Source organism: Sander lucioperca, chromosome 18 (genome assembly GCF_008315115.2).
Source record: "Sander lucioperca isolate FBNREF2018 chromosome 18, SLUC_FBN_1.2, whole genome shotgun sequence".
Taxonomy (NCBI): domain Eukaryota; kingdom Metazoa; phylum Chordata; class Actinopteri; order Perciformes; family Percidae; genus Sander; species Sander lucioperca.
Genome location: NC_050190.1, coordinates 24,480,681 through 24,494,626, shown reverse-complemented (window position 1 = coordinate 24,494,626; position 13,946 = coordinate 24,480,681). Strand labels below are relative to the sequence as shown.

Below are 13,946 nucleotides of genomic sequence, written 5' to 3'. Positions count from 1 at the left end.
GACAGATGTGATGCACTTGCAATCAGCCGCTGCAGCCGTAAAAAGATCATACTCTACTGCCACCGTGTGGCGGATAACCAGTACTGCGCCTGCACCAGGATTTTTTTTTTTTTTTTAGATAAAACTTTAACAATAGAAAACAATACGGTTGTTAGGTCACAGATGTTATGACAAAGCTCACTCAATAGCTGCTGACGATATATTTTACATCGTATTAAAAAATCTAATACAAAAATAATTACACATTTTAAGATAGTTGAAGACAAAACAAGTTAATAAATATATAGCATCTGTATTCAGGTTTTTTTCAAACAAAATCTTTTACAGTTTATTTAAAAATAAAAAATATTTTTATATATATTTAAAATAAATATCAGAATATTTTTATTGAATCAAAGGCGCAAGTAGGTTGAAAACTAAACAATGTGCCCAGAAACATATAGAAATTATAATATGGGAGAATAGAAATTTGCCACTTGTATTTAATCGTAACTACTAAAAAAGTATACAAATAAAAGTACTGAACAAATGCCTTTACTTCGTTGTCAAAAAAAAAACATATCCCCCTGCTCTGACCTCACTTCCTGTTTTTAAAAATGGCGAACAGTAACATTAGAGTCGGTACATGCAGTGTGTTTTGGTGAACATCAGCCTGATTATCTGGAGCTGCAGGGACCTGAAACGACTTCTGATGCAGCGATAGCAACCAGGTCCATCTGTGGGAGGCTTTAAAAGTAAATCTGCTTGCTTTTATCGTTTGCTTGTTTGCAATCAAACCATAAAATACGCAGCCACACAGCCTGGAAGTGTTTTCATTGTGTAACAGTGTTCATGTTTCTCAGGGACTGCTGCCTGTTTCCGTGGACAAAAAAAACTTCACCGATAGGAAGGAGCACATTTTATCTTTTTTTTTGTTGTGTAATGTAAATTAACCGATACACCTGTTAGCTAGCGATCGGATTTAATGTGAGCCGTGTTAACTGATGAACACAGTGGATACATTGTAACTACTTTTTCTGTCTAGTTTTGGCAAACCTAACAGTAGCTATTATTAATGATCCCCAACATGGGGTTCTTGGCCCTCCGAAGGGTCCCAAGATAAAAACTAAGGGGCCGTATGATTAAAAAGGCATCTATTTCACAAAATAATGCTTATTTTTTTTGGACTCTTGTGAATTACTGAATACTTTTACTTATTCAGGTGTATACAAATCTAAAGTCAAATCAAATACTGTGAGAAGGAAAAATAATAATTAAACTATTACCACTAAAACTATTACCAATAAACATGTTAAATTGCATGTTAAGGAGGGAGGAAAAAGCTGAAAACCAACTAAACTAAGCCAAATGTTAGATATTGCTTAATTTTGTCGATATGTTGAAATAGTCATATTAAAAAAAGGACAGATAGGACAGCACTCCCAATTTGATTTTTAATTGCCACAAACATTTCGGCCAAGATGTCCTTCTTCAGCATATATTCTGGCAATTTCACAATCAATGCGGTCACCTATAATTGACCCCACCTGTGTATATTGATTGTGAAACTGCCAGAATACACACTGAAGCATTTTGGCAATAAAATAAAAATCAAATTGGAGTGCTGTCCTAATCTTTCCTTTTTTTATGATCTACATTAAAGATCCAGTACCCGGTCTTCATATTTTTAATCCATTCGTGAGTGCATTGTGTCTTACTTCTTTTTTATTAAATATTAATATTGAAATCATTCCGATGATTATTAGCAATTGCTGTTCATATATTGTCAATTTCACTGAGCCCTAGGAAGGATATTTTAACTTTATAAGTTTATAAGCCGTCATCAGTTTTGTGTTAAAGGAACTCATTTTATCTACCAGATATAAAGTATGCTGCTGATGTAGTAATAAATCAATTTACAGTAGAATTACTTTTGTTAACTCTTAATTTGCTTTCCGTGTAGAGTTTAACCATGAGTAGCCGAAGAAAGAGGGCCCCTCCTGTGAGGGTGGACGAAGACGCCAAGAAGAGGTTAAACTGGAACATGCTGGATGACCGCAAGAACGAGGAAATCCAGGTAGATGAGCAGACACCGACCTGCTCCATTCTTCCCGTCGACCCTCCTCCCAGCAACTCCTTTCTCTCAACCGCCGAGGATGTCCCAGAGGCTGCCTGCAGCAGCTCTGTCTGTTTCCCAGAGGAGCTTCCCGGTACATCGTCAGACTGCAGCTCTGCCTCAGCCTCCCTGGCCCTCAGTGTGGTGCCGGCTTTGAAGCTGGGCCACAGCTGGAAGGCGCTTATCGGGGAGTTCAGCGTCCGTCCGGCTTGGATCCCATCTGACTGTGAACTGAGAGCTTTGGTGCTCCACAGGATGGGCGAGCAGCTTTGCCTCAGCTACAGCGGCTGTGATGAGAGCTCAGGACTGCAGTGGAGGGCTGAGGAGGACGCCTGCACAGCGGAGTGCAGCCTCAGTGGGATCCCGCTGGAGGACCTCGACTGGATGCAGAAGAGGAAGGTGGTGCAGCTCTGCCACCAGGCCAAAGAGAGCTCTGTCAAGGTATGAAGGTATTTCAGAGAGGATGGAATGGAAAATATTCTCAAGAGTTACTTCACTGGTGAACTGCAAGATGCTGTATGTGTGTACATTTCATTTGAAGAACAAATGCTGCCTGAAAATCATATGTTTTATTAACATGACTTAACTTCAGTGCTTACCCATAAACTAACTTTAATGCTGGTAGTCAATAAGTAGTCTTGTTCTGCGCAAACATCGCATTTCAACCTCTATCTAAAGAGAACAAGGAAAATATTAAATATCTTGTTTGCAATGTATATCTGCTCTTAAAAAAGGCTGCATGTTGCTGCACATGATATGCTGAAGTGTTTATATTCTTTAAGTATTTTAGTGGCATTTTATCCTGTTATAAGAGCATTGACAGTAGAGAACTCACAGGAAATGAGGAGAAAGAGAAATGGAGAATGACATGCAAAGAAGGTCAACTTCTGGACCTGATGTTGCAATAAATGGCCGTCAGGTTTAGGTCACCAAACATAATAACAGATGTTTTTCTACTCCCTAGTTTATCCTCTCTGATGTTGTCCCAAGCAGCCAAATCCATGGTCATAGTCTCTTGTTGAATTGAAAATCTGCTTACCTGCTCATTATGTTGGGATGGCAAACAGTCATAGTTCTGTGGTTCACAATATTTCTTCCATCAGCTGTTGTTTGTCTGCATCTGGCAGGTGGGGATTTACTTGCTGGAAACTGGGCTCGGGAAGCCCGAGTACCTCAGCGAGGGAAACGCTCGGATGAAGAAAGCAAATCAATTAATGCAGAAATTAATGGAGTATTTCTACGATTTCATTATCCCCGGTAAGGGTCTAGTCCTAATGTCTAATGCATCCTGTGATCCAAGTTCTCAGAAAAAAAAACTTGATTTCTCTGCTTTATATTCCTTGTAGAAGTTGTAGAGAATGAGGAGGAGGAATGTGACACTGACCTGGAAAGGCAAAATGTGGAGGAGCTCTATGATTACGTTAGACATCTGCACCAGAGAGAGAGCCAGGAGGTGACATATGACGTTCAGCACAAAGCTCTTATTCCTGTTCTCAGACCCTATCAGAGCCAGGCTGTCAACTGGATGCTGAAGAGAGAGAAATACAGGAACACTACACCTAAAGGTAAACACTTCTTGTTTCTTTTTAGATTACATTCTCTTAGATTCAGGAACTCTAGTAGTGCCAACAAAAGCAAAGTTAAGTTCCTGTACTGGAAAAGGCCTACGTTAGGACTGTGACAGTTATGTAATTGAGACTGTCAATATTTCCCATTTCTTTGCAGAACAAATTCTGCATTTCCTCTGGCGGGAGGTGATCACTTTGTGTGGCAAGAAGTTGTTCTACAACCCCTTTACCGGCTGGTAAGAACTTGAATGTTAACAGGTCAGTTCACTTAAATCACAAAAAACATATTTTCTATCTTCCCACCAGTAATATCTGCCCAAGCAAATTGTTTCAGTTTAATGTGCTGAGGATTGAACAAATCTTATACATTTTATAATGTATTTTTTCAATTCTTTGAGCAGCACAAGTGAACTTCCATTCAGCTCTATTGTGTTGGGTCAGCAGCAGAGGTGTCTTAAGCTGGTATCTCAAAACCTCAGCACATAAAACAAAAACATATGCATGGATAGATACCACTAGAGGTAACTAGGAAAATATGTCTTTTTGAATTTGGCTGGACTGATCCTTTAATTTTCTATATTAATGTAATTTTGTGAATGCACAGTTACCTCCCTTTTGTTGTAGTTTCAAGGATGAGGTTTTTAGTAATAAATGAAAGTATTTTAGTAATACTTTTTCTTTTCTTTTTTCAGCTTAATACGAGAATTTCCCCTGGCAGGTGTGGAGTGGCCTGGTGGGATCTTGGCTGATGAAATGGGGCTGGGAAAGACAGTGGAAGTTCTGGCTCTCATCCTGTTCCACACCCGACAGGACCTGGAGCAGGAGGCCCTCACCCTGCCTGTGGTGAGGATCAGCAGGCAGCTATGGCTACAAATACTGACTTTGTTAAAAATACAGAAGTTCACCTTTTTCTTTCCCTCTTTTACCTTCACCATATTGGTGCCATTGGTGTCTGTATAGACATCATCAGCTACTTTGTGAAAATGATTAATTGTTTCTCTTTGGTCTCGCAGGGAAAATCCGTAAATTATTTCGTACCTCCTCCTCCCCTAGAGAAAAAGGTTATCCGCTGCAAGTCTGAAGTTCAGCCTAAAATGAAAGTATCTTACCCAAGTATGTCACTCACCGTCCTCTCAGACATCACAGCTTTTAATACCACTGCCACTTTGGTTTAGATATTTTACACAAATCTGGTTATTTCTGTGCAGCTGTGCGTGTCATGCTCCTCACTGCAATCAAGGAGATGAGATCCGGCAAAGGAGCCTCCGTCAACGCTGTCTTCACCTACATCCGTGCCACTTACGGTTATGACCTCCTGAAAAACCGCAACCACATCAAGAAGATGCTGGTGAAGCTGATAGACGAAGGCCTGGTCGACCGGGTCAAAGGCCGCGGCTTGGCGGGGTCATTTAAACTGGGAAAGAACTACAAAGAGACAAAAAAAACATCAACAGGAGCATCCAAGTCTGTAAGAAAAAAAGAGCTTCAAATATAAATGTTTTATGCTACGAATATTACTTTGTTGTATTATTGAACTTTTGTCTAATTTGTCTTTTCCTCGTAGAACTCCAGAAACACAGAGAGCACGCCCAGGAAAATGTTTCAGAGACGAGCAAAAGAGAAGGCAGAAGCAGCGCTGCAAAACTCTCTTCTTACAGACGATCTGAGAGATCAGTACTCCCCTGCGTCGGACTGTCTAGAGCCAGAGGAGACAGCAACGAAGGAGGAATGGGATGAAAGTCTGAAGAAGAAAGCTGAAGACATGCTGGATCATTCCAGGACAGCCTTACAGATGGCTCAGGATAAAAGTGAGTCAGATACACAGTACGTTCCCAGAATGGATGATCTACCTGAAGAAAGAGGAGAAGCTCTTCAGCGTGAATCAGAAGCAACGGAAACCCCCACCAGAGCGTCTGTTGTCCCTTTCAACACCCCGGACTACCGCTTTGAGTGTATCTGTGGTGAACTGGGCATTGTTGACTACAAGGCTCGTGTCCAGTGTATGAACTGCCAGCTGTGGCAGCATGCAGACTGTGTAAACTACAAAGAAGAAAGCCTTGAGACTACACCTTTCTACTGCCCTCACTGCCTGGTCGCCATGAAGCCCGTCTCCACCGGTGCCACCCTCATCATCTCCCCGAGCTCCATCTGCCACCAGTGGGTGGAGGAGATCAACCGGCACATCAGGTCCTCCTCACTGCGAGTGCTGGTGAGGAAGTAGATAGATAGATATATGAGTGGTTTGATAAATGTTTATCTACAATGTAGAAATGTCACCTATTAACATTCCTCGAATCCAAATTAGACACCCGTTAGTTCCAATTGTTGGGATGTTGTATTTCCTCTCAGGGTCTGAGACCACATTTGAGTACCACCGTCTTAAAATTTCACAACGTATATTTCTATCATGCATGCTGGCACCAAAAGAATCAGATTGCTAACCCTGACACAGTTATAGGGACTTCTCTTAGAGTGGTGGGTAGACCGGTTCATGTAATTGGTGTCTAGTTTAAATAATGTTGAAATGCAGAGTTAGTTGCCATAACTGCCGCTAATAAATTTGAACTTGTTTTTTTGCCAAGTCTGATTACAAATTGAGATTAAGCTCACACGTTTAAAGATAACATTGCTTACATGCAGCCCTTTATCGCAAGTGATAGTTTTACATGATTAAGGCAAATCAGTCACGTGAAATCATAAAATACATTTTTAGTGAGTTGTAATCCTGTCCTTCAGTACATTAAATTCCATGACAGTTGCATTTGTGCATAAACATATATATATTTTTTTTTAAAGATTATTTTTTTGGGGCTTTTCCCTTTATTTTGAAAGTGGATAGACATGAAAGTGGGAGAGAGATGGGTGATGACACGCAGCAAAGGGCAGCAGGTCAGATTCGAACCCTGAGCCGCTGCAGGACTCAGCCAGCATGGGGCGAACGCCCTTACTGAGTGAGCTAGAGGCCGCCCCATAAACATATTTTTTAAGACTATAGTTTTACTTTAAATGTTCTTATCTCGCCTGCTGAAGAAGAGGACAGCTTGACTTATTCCTTATTAATGAAAAGTACACACTCCCATTTTAACTTGCATTCTCTTGCACTTCCAAAAGGCACAAAACAGTTAATCCTAAAGTAGTAATTTATGTAATTTCTTTATCCCAGGTTTATCAGGGTGTGAAGAAGCATGGATTCATCCAGCCACATATGCTCGCTGAGCAAGATGTGGTCATCACCACCTACGACGTGCTGCGGTCGGAGCTCAACTACGTGGACATTCCCCACAGCAACAGCAAGGATGGACGCCGCTTCCGCAACCAGAAGCGCTACATGGCCATACCCAGTCCTCTGGTTGCTGTGGAGTGGTGGCGCATCTGTCTGGACGAGGCTCAGATGGTTGAATGTCCCACTGCCAAGGTGAGAATCCAGAAATCAGTACCTGGAGGTGGTTTGCTTAGTTACACTAGAGGATAATAAAGCATTTGGGGTTTCGTGGGATGGGTAGTTCTTGTATTTATAACCTTATTTCTATATCAAAATACCATATTGATATAAATGTGTAACTAAAATCTTATGTATTCATAGGTTGTTTGTGAGATGTCAGACTGTGTGTTCAATACAACTTTGTTTATGCTCCCTTATAATTTACCGTCAGGCTGCAGAGATGGCTCTACGTCTCGCATCTGTCAACCGTTGGTGTGTCAGTGGCACTCCGGTCCAGAGAGGCTTAGAAGGTAAAACCAAACAAATCATTACATTCATACAATTATCAAAGCTGGACTTGAATAAGTGGCTCTGTGTTTGGTCTCTTAAGACTCAGTGTTTGAAAATCATCAAAACCTGAAGAAAAATAAAATCTCTAACCTGATGTTTTCTTTGAAGATGTGTACGGCCTTGTACTTTTCTTGGGAGTTGACCCGTACTGGGTAAAACACTGGTGGGACCAGCTGCTTTATCGCCCTTATCGCCGTGGAAACACAGAGCCGCTGTACAATGTAATTGCTCAATTGTTGTGGCGATCAGCTAAAAAAGACGTCATTGATCAGGTAGGACAACAGAAGTTCTGCATTCCTGTGACCCTGTTTGAGTCTCAGTTTTAGACATAATTTTTTACTTATTTAAAGAATCTCTAATTGTCGATCAGAAAGGTTTTAATAATGATAAGACGTAATGTTACATTCCAGAAAATGTAGTTCAAGTATGTTCAATGATCTGCTCTCTGTTGCTTTTCCAGATCCAGATTCCGCCTCAGACAGAGGAGGTGCACTGGCTGCACTTCTCCCCGGTTGAGGGACACTTCTACCACCGTCAGCACGAGGTCTGCTCCCAGGATGCTCTGGCTAAACTCAGGAAGATATCTGACTGGAGCCTGAAACTTGGGAGCCTCGACCGCCGCACCGTCCACACCATCCTGGGTCCGCTGCTGAGGCTGCGTCAGGCCTGCTGCCATCCACAGGCTGTGAGGGGGGAGTTCCTGCCTCTGCAGAAAAGGTAGCCGACGTATTAGATTTTCAAGGCACTCGTAGGCGAGAGGAAAGGTCCTTATCTGAAGGCAGCTGCAGCGGTTAATTAGCAATCTAGCTGGACTAAATAGAGTATCACAGCATTAGTAGGGGTAATAGACCACAGCAACCTTTTTGTCAATTATACAATGTGGTAGTTGTGTTTATTTAAAGTTGACCCATTCTGTGTCATTTGCGCTGGAGGGTTTGTTGAGTGGGTTTGTCTGTGCCGTGCCTCCCCAGCACCATGACGATGGAGGAGCTCCTTAAGTCCCTGCAGAAGAAATGTCGAGTGGAGTGTGAAGAAGCTCACAGACAATTGGTGTGCGCACTCAATGGCCTGGCTGGAATACACATCATCAGAGGTATAAAACCCCACTTCTGGGCTTTTGCTCCCAGTTCCCATGGGAATCAGTTCAAACACAACACAAGCCATGATCTCATCTTTGTGTCTCGAGACGTTTTGTTGCAGCCGGAGTGCACTAGGGTGTTTTGTATCGCACGTTTCATTAGCTCTACATGTGACGGACATGTTGAGTGTCACTAATAATCACCGTCTCCTTTGCCACCCCGCAGATGAGTTTGTAGAGGCAACGGAGATGTATAGAGAAGTGCTTCGTTCATCAGAAGAGCACAAAGGCAGACTGAAAACAGATTCATTACAGGTATATGGCCTCATTCCATTCATTTCTCTTTCACGTCTGTGATTAACATATGAAGGGTTTCATTTCTGAATACAGACATCATCTGACAAGAGTCTATTAAGTTTGTGATACTACTGACATTAGTTTGTGATAGTAATACTTTCATGATGGACATTAGATTTTTATTTCTAACCATTATGGATAGTTAATATATTGCGAGTTTATGCAAAAATGTCTGATTCCTTGTCTTTTTTTGCTATTGTGCTAAAACAGCGACTTCATGCTACCCACAATTTGATGGAACTGCTTAGCGCAAAGCACCCTGGGATACCTCCCACGCTAAGAGATGACAGACTAAGCGAGGAGGTAATTTATTCAACACATTTATTACAATAAGAAATGTGTTAATTTGGGCTATAAACCTGTGGTGCCCTTTAGTTTTCGTATTCCTTTTTTTGGTAAGAATGGCCACTGAAGTTTGCTTTCATCATTCTCCGTGTCTCTGTAGGCGGAGCAGCTCCGACAGCACTACATGACCAAATACGACTCTGAGGTAGCAGACGCCCGTCAGGCTCTGCAGCCGGTGCTACAGAACATCAAAGAGCTGAAACGCAAAGTGAGAAAAAAAATTTAAAAAACAAATTATACACACACACACACACACACACACACACACACACGTGTCAATGTTTGTGGACAATATATATTTGGTGATAATTACCTTTAAATTGACTGAATGCATCCCAAAGTGGGGTTCAGGGACACAAACCATAGTAGTTAGAATAGTTTCCTTTTTCTAATGGGAGCAAATGCTGTTCTGTGATGTTTTTACTGTATTTATTATTACCTACCATGTCTGCCTTTAGGTACATTAGCTCTACCTTGAGTTTAGTTTCTGATTCACTGAATAAGAGTATTTAAAATCCAGAATGACTTTTGGTAATAGTTTCAGTGTAAAGATGGACATACTGAAGTCAGATCTGTATTTGGTGTAACACTGTGATTAAGACTGAACTTTAGACCAAACTAAAAATGTCTTTTCTATTGTTACGAATGCGCTAAACTAGCCGGGCTCGTTAAAACCACAAAGACCACCGCTACTAAAGGTTAGCCTAGACGGTAACAAAATAATCCCTCTGCCTCCTTTTCCCTGCGTGTTGCGTTCAACGCGAGTGTGAGACTGACCAGTCTGGGTGAGTGCCACACTTTCCTACTACTGGAGGGGTTTGCGTGGTGTCACTGACTGATAGTTTGTGTTCAGAAGAGACAACTGCTTCGGGGACCACTCTGGTGCTTAATTGGCTCCGTTCCATCGGCGTCCTTGCTGGGCCAGCCCCAGGTTTGTAGTGGGGGAAACAAGAAAGTCTTTCGGTCCTTTGTCTTCCGTAGTGTTCTTCAGCTAGCGACCTCTGCTCTCTAGCTGGAAGCAACCTTCTCCAAAATCGCTGTCACCTACACCATTTTTGAATGTTTCTTTTTTTTCCTTTCACTTTTCTTGTTTTTTCTCCAAGTTTTTCTAAAATCCCCACACCACTATCTATACACAATCTCAGTTACACTATTATTTACACAATTTGCTAAAACCTGCAACAATAGCAATACTATCAAAAACCTAATTTTCCTTTAAACACTACAAAAGTCTGCCACAGTAAACCAGAAGCTCACATAGGTGAATTCTCAGGGAGGTTCCCAAAATGGCATCCATGACAGTACCTCTCTTAAGATCAGTCAAGGGCTCAGCAGCAACAACAGGAACCAATCTCCAGTAGAAACCACATACCCAACAAAGGTGGTAGTATATATATGGAGGTTGCTCAACTGGGATTGAGCAGCCTACATCCGCATCGTGGACAGCCAGCGTTGTGCACTCTGGGACATCCTGGAAAGACTCAGCTTTCAAAACTTGAACCCCAAACAGCCACTCTGATGGCACCTGAACTGGCTGACCATCCAGTGACATTAAAGCTTCAGCTTCCGCTTCTCCATTATCCTCTCCCAAGTCTTCCCCAATAGCAGTGCACGCCACAAACAGGGCACTTGCACGACCTTCCTCTCCATTGCCATGAAGCACCATAACCTGGCCATAACACACTCCACTCGTCAGTAGCTAGTCGATTAGGAGGTCCCCATTTCCTCATAAGCACATCGTCTTTGAGGTAAACTCCCTCAGCTAGGTTTTCACTCTCATCAGTACAAGCTGTCTCTCCTAGAAGATTTAATGTGAGAACTTGTTTCTGTGCTACAATCAGTGTCTTGATTCAACACTGGCAGCTCACTCACCCTACACCATTCGTCAGAGACTTGTCTGCCAAATCCACTGGAGGAGGAACCTCTCTGATCTACGTTTGGCAAAGACAGTGTCTGCTAAATCCCCTGGAGGAGAGCCTCTGGACTACACCATTTGGCAAAGGCAGTGTCTGCTAAGTCAACTGGAGGTGGGTCCTCTGGACTGTGGACCTCCACAGCGGGCTCTTGAGCGACCACATCATGGTTCGCTGTGGGGTCTAGAATAACTTTTTCTTGAGACTGGGTGCCTAGACAACCTGGAAAAACTTGATATTCCAGAGCGAACTTAGCCATCTTCAACTCAAGCTCTTTCATTTCATACTCCCTCTTTTTCCCCCTTTCCTGACACTCCCACTCTTCGGCTGCATATTCATTAGTGCAGACAGTCAGAAGAATCCACATGATCTGAAACCTCTAACTCCTCAAACGATTTCCATATTCCCGGTCTATTCAACCTAACCAAACGTTCAAGGGTTACTTAAGTTCCCAGAAACTCCTCTGGCTCAAAGTCTGCCATGTTCTACTGTTAGCGCTTGCAACAGGAATACCACAATGTATAGACCAGTGGTGGACAAAGTATTCAGATCCTTTACTTAAGTAAAAGTACTAACACCACGCTGTTAACATTCTCTGTTACAAGTAAAAGTCCTGCATTGAAAATGGTACTTAAGTAAAAGTATGTAAGTCATCAGGAAAATGTACTTAAAGTATTAAAAGTCGTCAATGCAGAAAAATCCTCACATTTTAGAAATTGGAAATGATCCAAACAGTTCTGTCAATCAACTAAGTGTTTAATCGGCTCATCATTTCAGCTAGACTTCTATGCCGTTATATTGTTGTAAGTTTAATTTATAAAAACGTCATGTTTTATGAAACTGTTTTGTGTGCCAAAATCTTAATTTGTAAAGTAACTAGGAACAAAAACTGTCAGATTAATGTAGTGGCGTAAAAAGTACAATATTTCTGAAAAGAAAAGACTCAAGTAAAGTTCAAGTAACCTACCTCAAATATGTACTTAAGTACAGTACTTGAGTAAATGTACTTAGTTACATTCCACCACTGGTATAGACTGGCTATGTGAATGTTACCCAACTGGCAACAACGCGATAAACTAACCGGGCTCGTTAAAACCACCGCTACTACAGGTTTCCCTCTACCTCCTTTTCCCTACGTGTTGCATCCAACGTGAGTGAGACTAACCAGCCTGGGTGACAGCAACGCTGTTCCTACTACTGGAGGGGTTTGATAGTTCGCGTTCGGAAGATGGCGAATGCTTCGGTGACCTCTCCGGTACCATTAGCTCTGCTCCGTCGGCGTCCTTGCTGGGCCAGCCCCGCTCCTCCTTTGTTGTAGCAGACAGTTCTTTTTTTTTTTTTTAAATGTGTATACACCTGTGACCAGAGGTTTAATCAGCACACAACTACGCCCCCCTCATGTGACGTCAGTCTGACCCTGCCCACTACCTGATTAGATCTGATTAATGTCATAGCACCTGAATAAAAACTGACTAAATGGATCCCAAAGTGGGATTCAGGGACACTCTGAAAAATTCTAAATTTGTTTCTCCCCTTAGTAATAAGTATAATAGTTTCCTTGATCTAATGGGAGCAAAAGCTGTTTTATTTATTTGTTTATGTTTTTATCGTATTTATTATTACCTATCATATTAGTATTACCTGTCATATTATTACATATCATTAGCTCTGCCTTGAGTTTCGTTTCTGTTTCACTCAACGGGAGTATTTAATAGCTGGAATGACTTTAGGTAATAATTTGAGTCTAAAGATGGACACTGAAGGACCACTGTGTTTTCTTCATATGATTAACTTTCTCTCTTTTAAGGTGAAGCTGAATAATCCCTGGTGGCTGGATGTTATCCAGAAGGCGATCCGCTGCTCCAATGACGACGACCTGGTGTCCCGCATCAAGAATGAGCTGACGTCCAGCTACAAACAACAAGCCAACAAGCTCACCATGGCAGAAAAGTAAACTGCTTATGTATTGAAAAATAAGACGATAGTAGGTATTCGTACACAAATAGTGATAAAAGCAAAACGGGCTATCCTGCAGGTTCCGCGATGCCTGTGGTCTGCAGTTCCTACTCACCACACAAATGCAAGATCTGATGAAATCCCAAAAGACTGTGCAGGATGCAGTGAAGAGTCTCGAAGGCCCGGCTTCAAAGAAAGTGATTGATGAGGTCACCATTTGTCACCTCAGGCCTATGAGACTGCCACTCAATAAGTAAGACTTCAGCATGTTTAGCTTCATTTCAGTAGTTTATAGCCTTGTTTTACCTTAAAATACACAAATCGTAACATTTCATTAAAGCTTTTGAATGTGTTTCATACAGTAAGCCTCGGCAACATAAAACTCTGCTTTTTAAATTTTTAGTTTAGTTTGTAACCAATATTTCTTTCTTGTCACATTTTAGTTGTGTTTTCTGCAAAGCGGATGTACTTTTCATCGATTATGAGTCCAAGCTGTTTTCTCACACGTAAGTAGAGTAATATTTTAGACGGTCAAATTTCATGAAAAGTTAATTGTTGATTTATGAGTAAAAAAATACCCCGACAGGGTGAAGGGTCAGACGGCCATCTTTGAAGAAATGATTGAAGATGAAGAGGGGCTGATAGACGACCGTCTGCCCACCACCAGCCGAGGTCTGTGGGCAGCCAGCGAGACTGAGCGCTCGCTCAAAGCCGTCTTGTCTTTTGCCAAAGTTAAACGCATGGACCCGGAGTTGGTGGAGGAGGGCAACACTTTCATGGAGCTGTTTGAGTACTGGAAGAAAGAGTACAAGGTTTGTACACACTTTTTCAACCCCGCTCTTCATTTTCAAGCAAGGCAAGC

The 13,946-nt window shown here is 41.9% G+C and overlaps 1 protein-coding gene and 1 long non-coding RNA gene across 3 annotated transcripts in view; one reads left to right on the top strand and one right to left on the bottom strand.

The window, feature by feature from the left end:
* Positions 1-577: 577 nt before the first annotated feature.
* shprh (SNF2 histone linker PHD RING helicase) overlaps positions 578-13,946 on the top strand; it is an 18,647-nt gene continuing 5,278 nt past the window's right edge. The window contains exons 1-21 of one of the 2 annotated variants that reach the window (XM_031310227.2): positions 578-734; positions 1,943-2,536; positions 3,223-3,352; positions 3,442-3,660; positions 3,821-3,899; positions 4,356-4,506; positions 4,677-4,776; positions 4,872-5,131; positions 5,228-5,872; positions 6,827-7,078; positions 7,317-7,395; positions 7,544-7,707; positions 7,896-8,152; positions 8,407-8,528; positions 8,740-8,828; positions 9,081-9,173; positions 9,316-9,423; positions 12,936-13,078; positions 13,164-13,337; positions 13,528-13,590; positions 13,671-13,896. In XM_031310227.2, coding sequence (XP_031166087.1) covers positions 1,952-2,536; positions 3,223-3,352; positions 3,442-3,660; positions 3,821-3,899; positions 4,356-4,506; positions 4,677-4,776; positions 4,872-5,131; positions 5,228-5,872; positions 6,827-7,078; positions 7,317-7,395; positions 7,544-7,707; positions 7,896-8,152; positions 8,407-8,528; positions 8,740-8,828; positions 9,081-9,173; positions 9,316-9,423; positions 12,936-13,078; positions 13,164-13,337; positions 13,528-13,590; positions 13,671-13,896 — 3,939 coding nt within the window. In that variant the 5' untranslated portion in view covers positions 578-734; positions 1,943-1,951. Of the gene's footprint in view, positions 735-1,942; positions 2,537-3,222; positions 3,353-3,441; positions 3,661-3,820; positions 3,922-4,355; positions 4,507-4,676; positions 4,777-4,871; positions 5,132-5,227; positions 5,873-6,826; positions 7,079-7,316; positions 7,396-7,543; positions 7,708-7,895; positions 8,153-8,406; positions 8,529-8,739; positions 8,829-9,080; positions 9,174-9,315; positions 9,424-12,935; positions 13,079-13,163; positions 13,338-13,527; positions 13,591-13,670; positions 13,897-13,946 lie in introns of those variants that run through there. The other variant, XM_031310228.2, reaches the window with a different exon arrangement.
* Positions 2,425-3,252, bottom strand: LOC116057674. The gene is made up of 3 exons (XR_004106866.2): positions 3,135-3,252; positions 2,695-2,767; positions 2,425-2,526 (listed from the first exon to the last, which is right to left on the bottom strand). It is a non-coding gene; the product is annotated as an uncharacterized LOC116057674 (long non-coding RNA).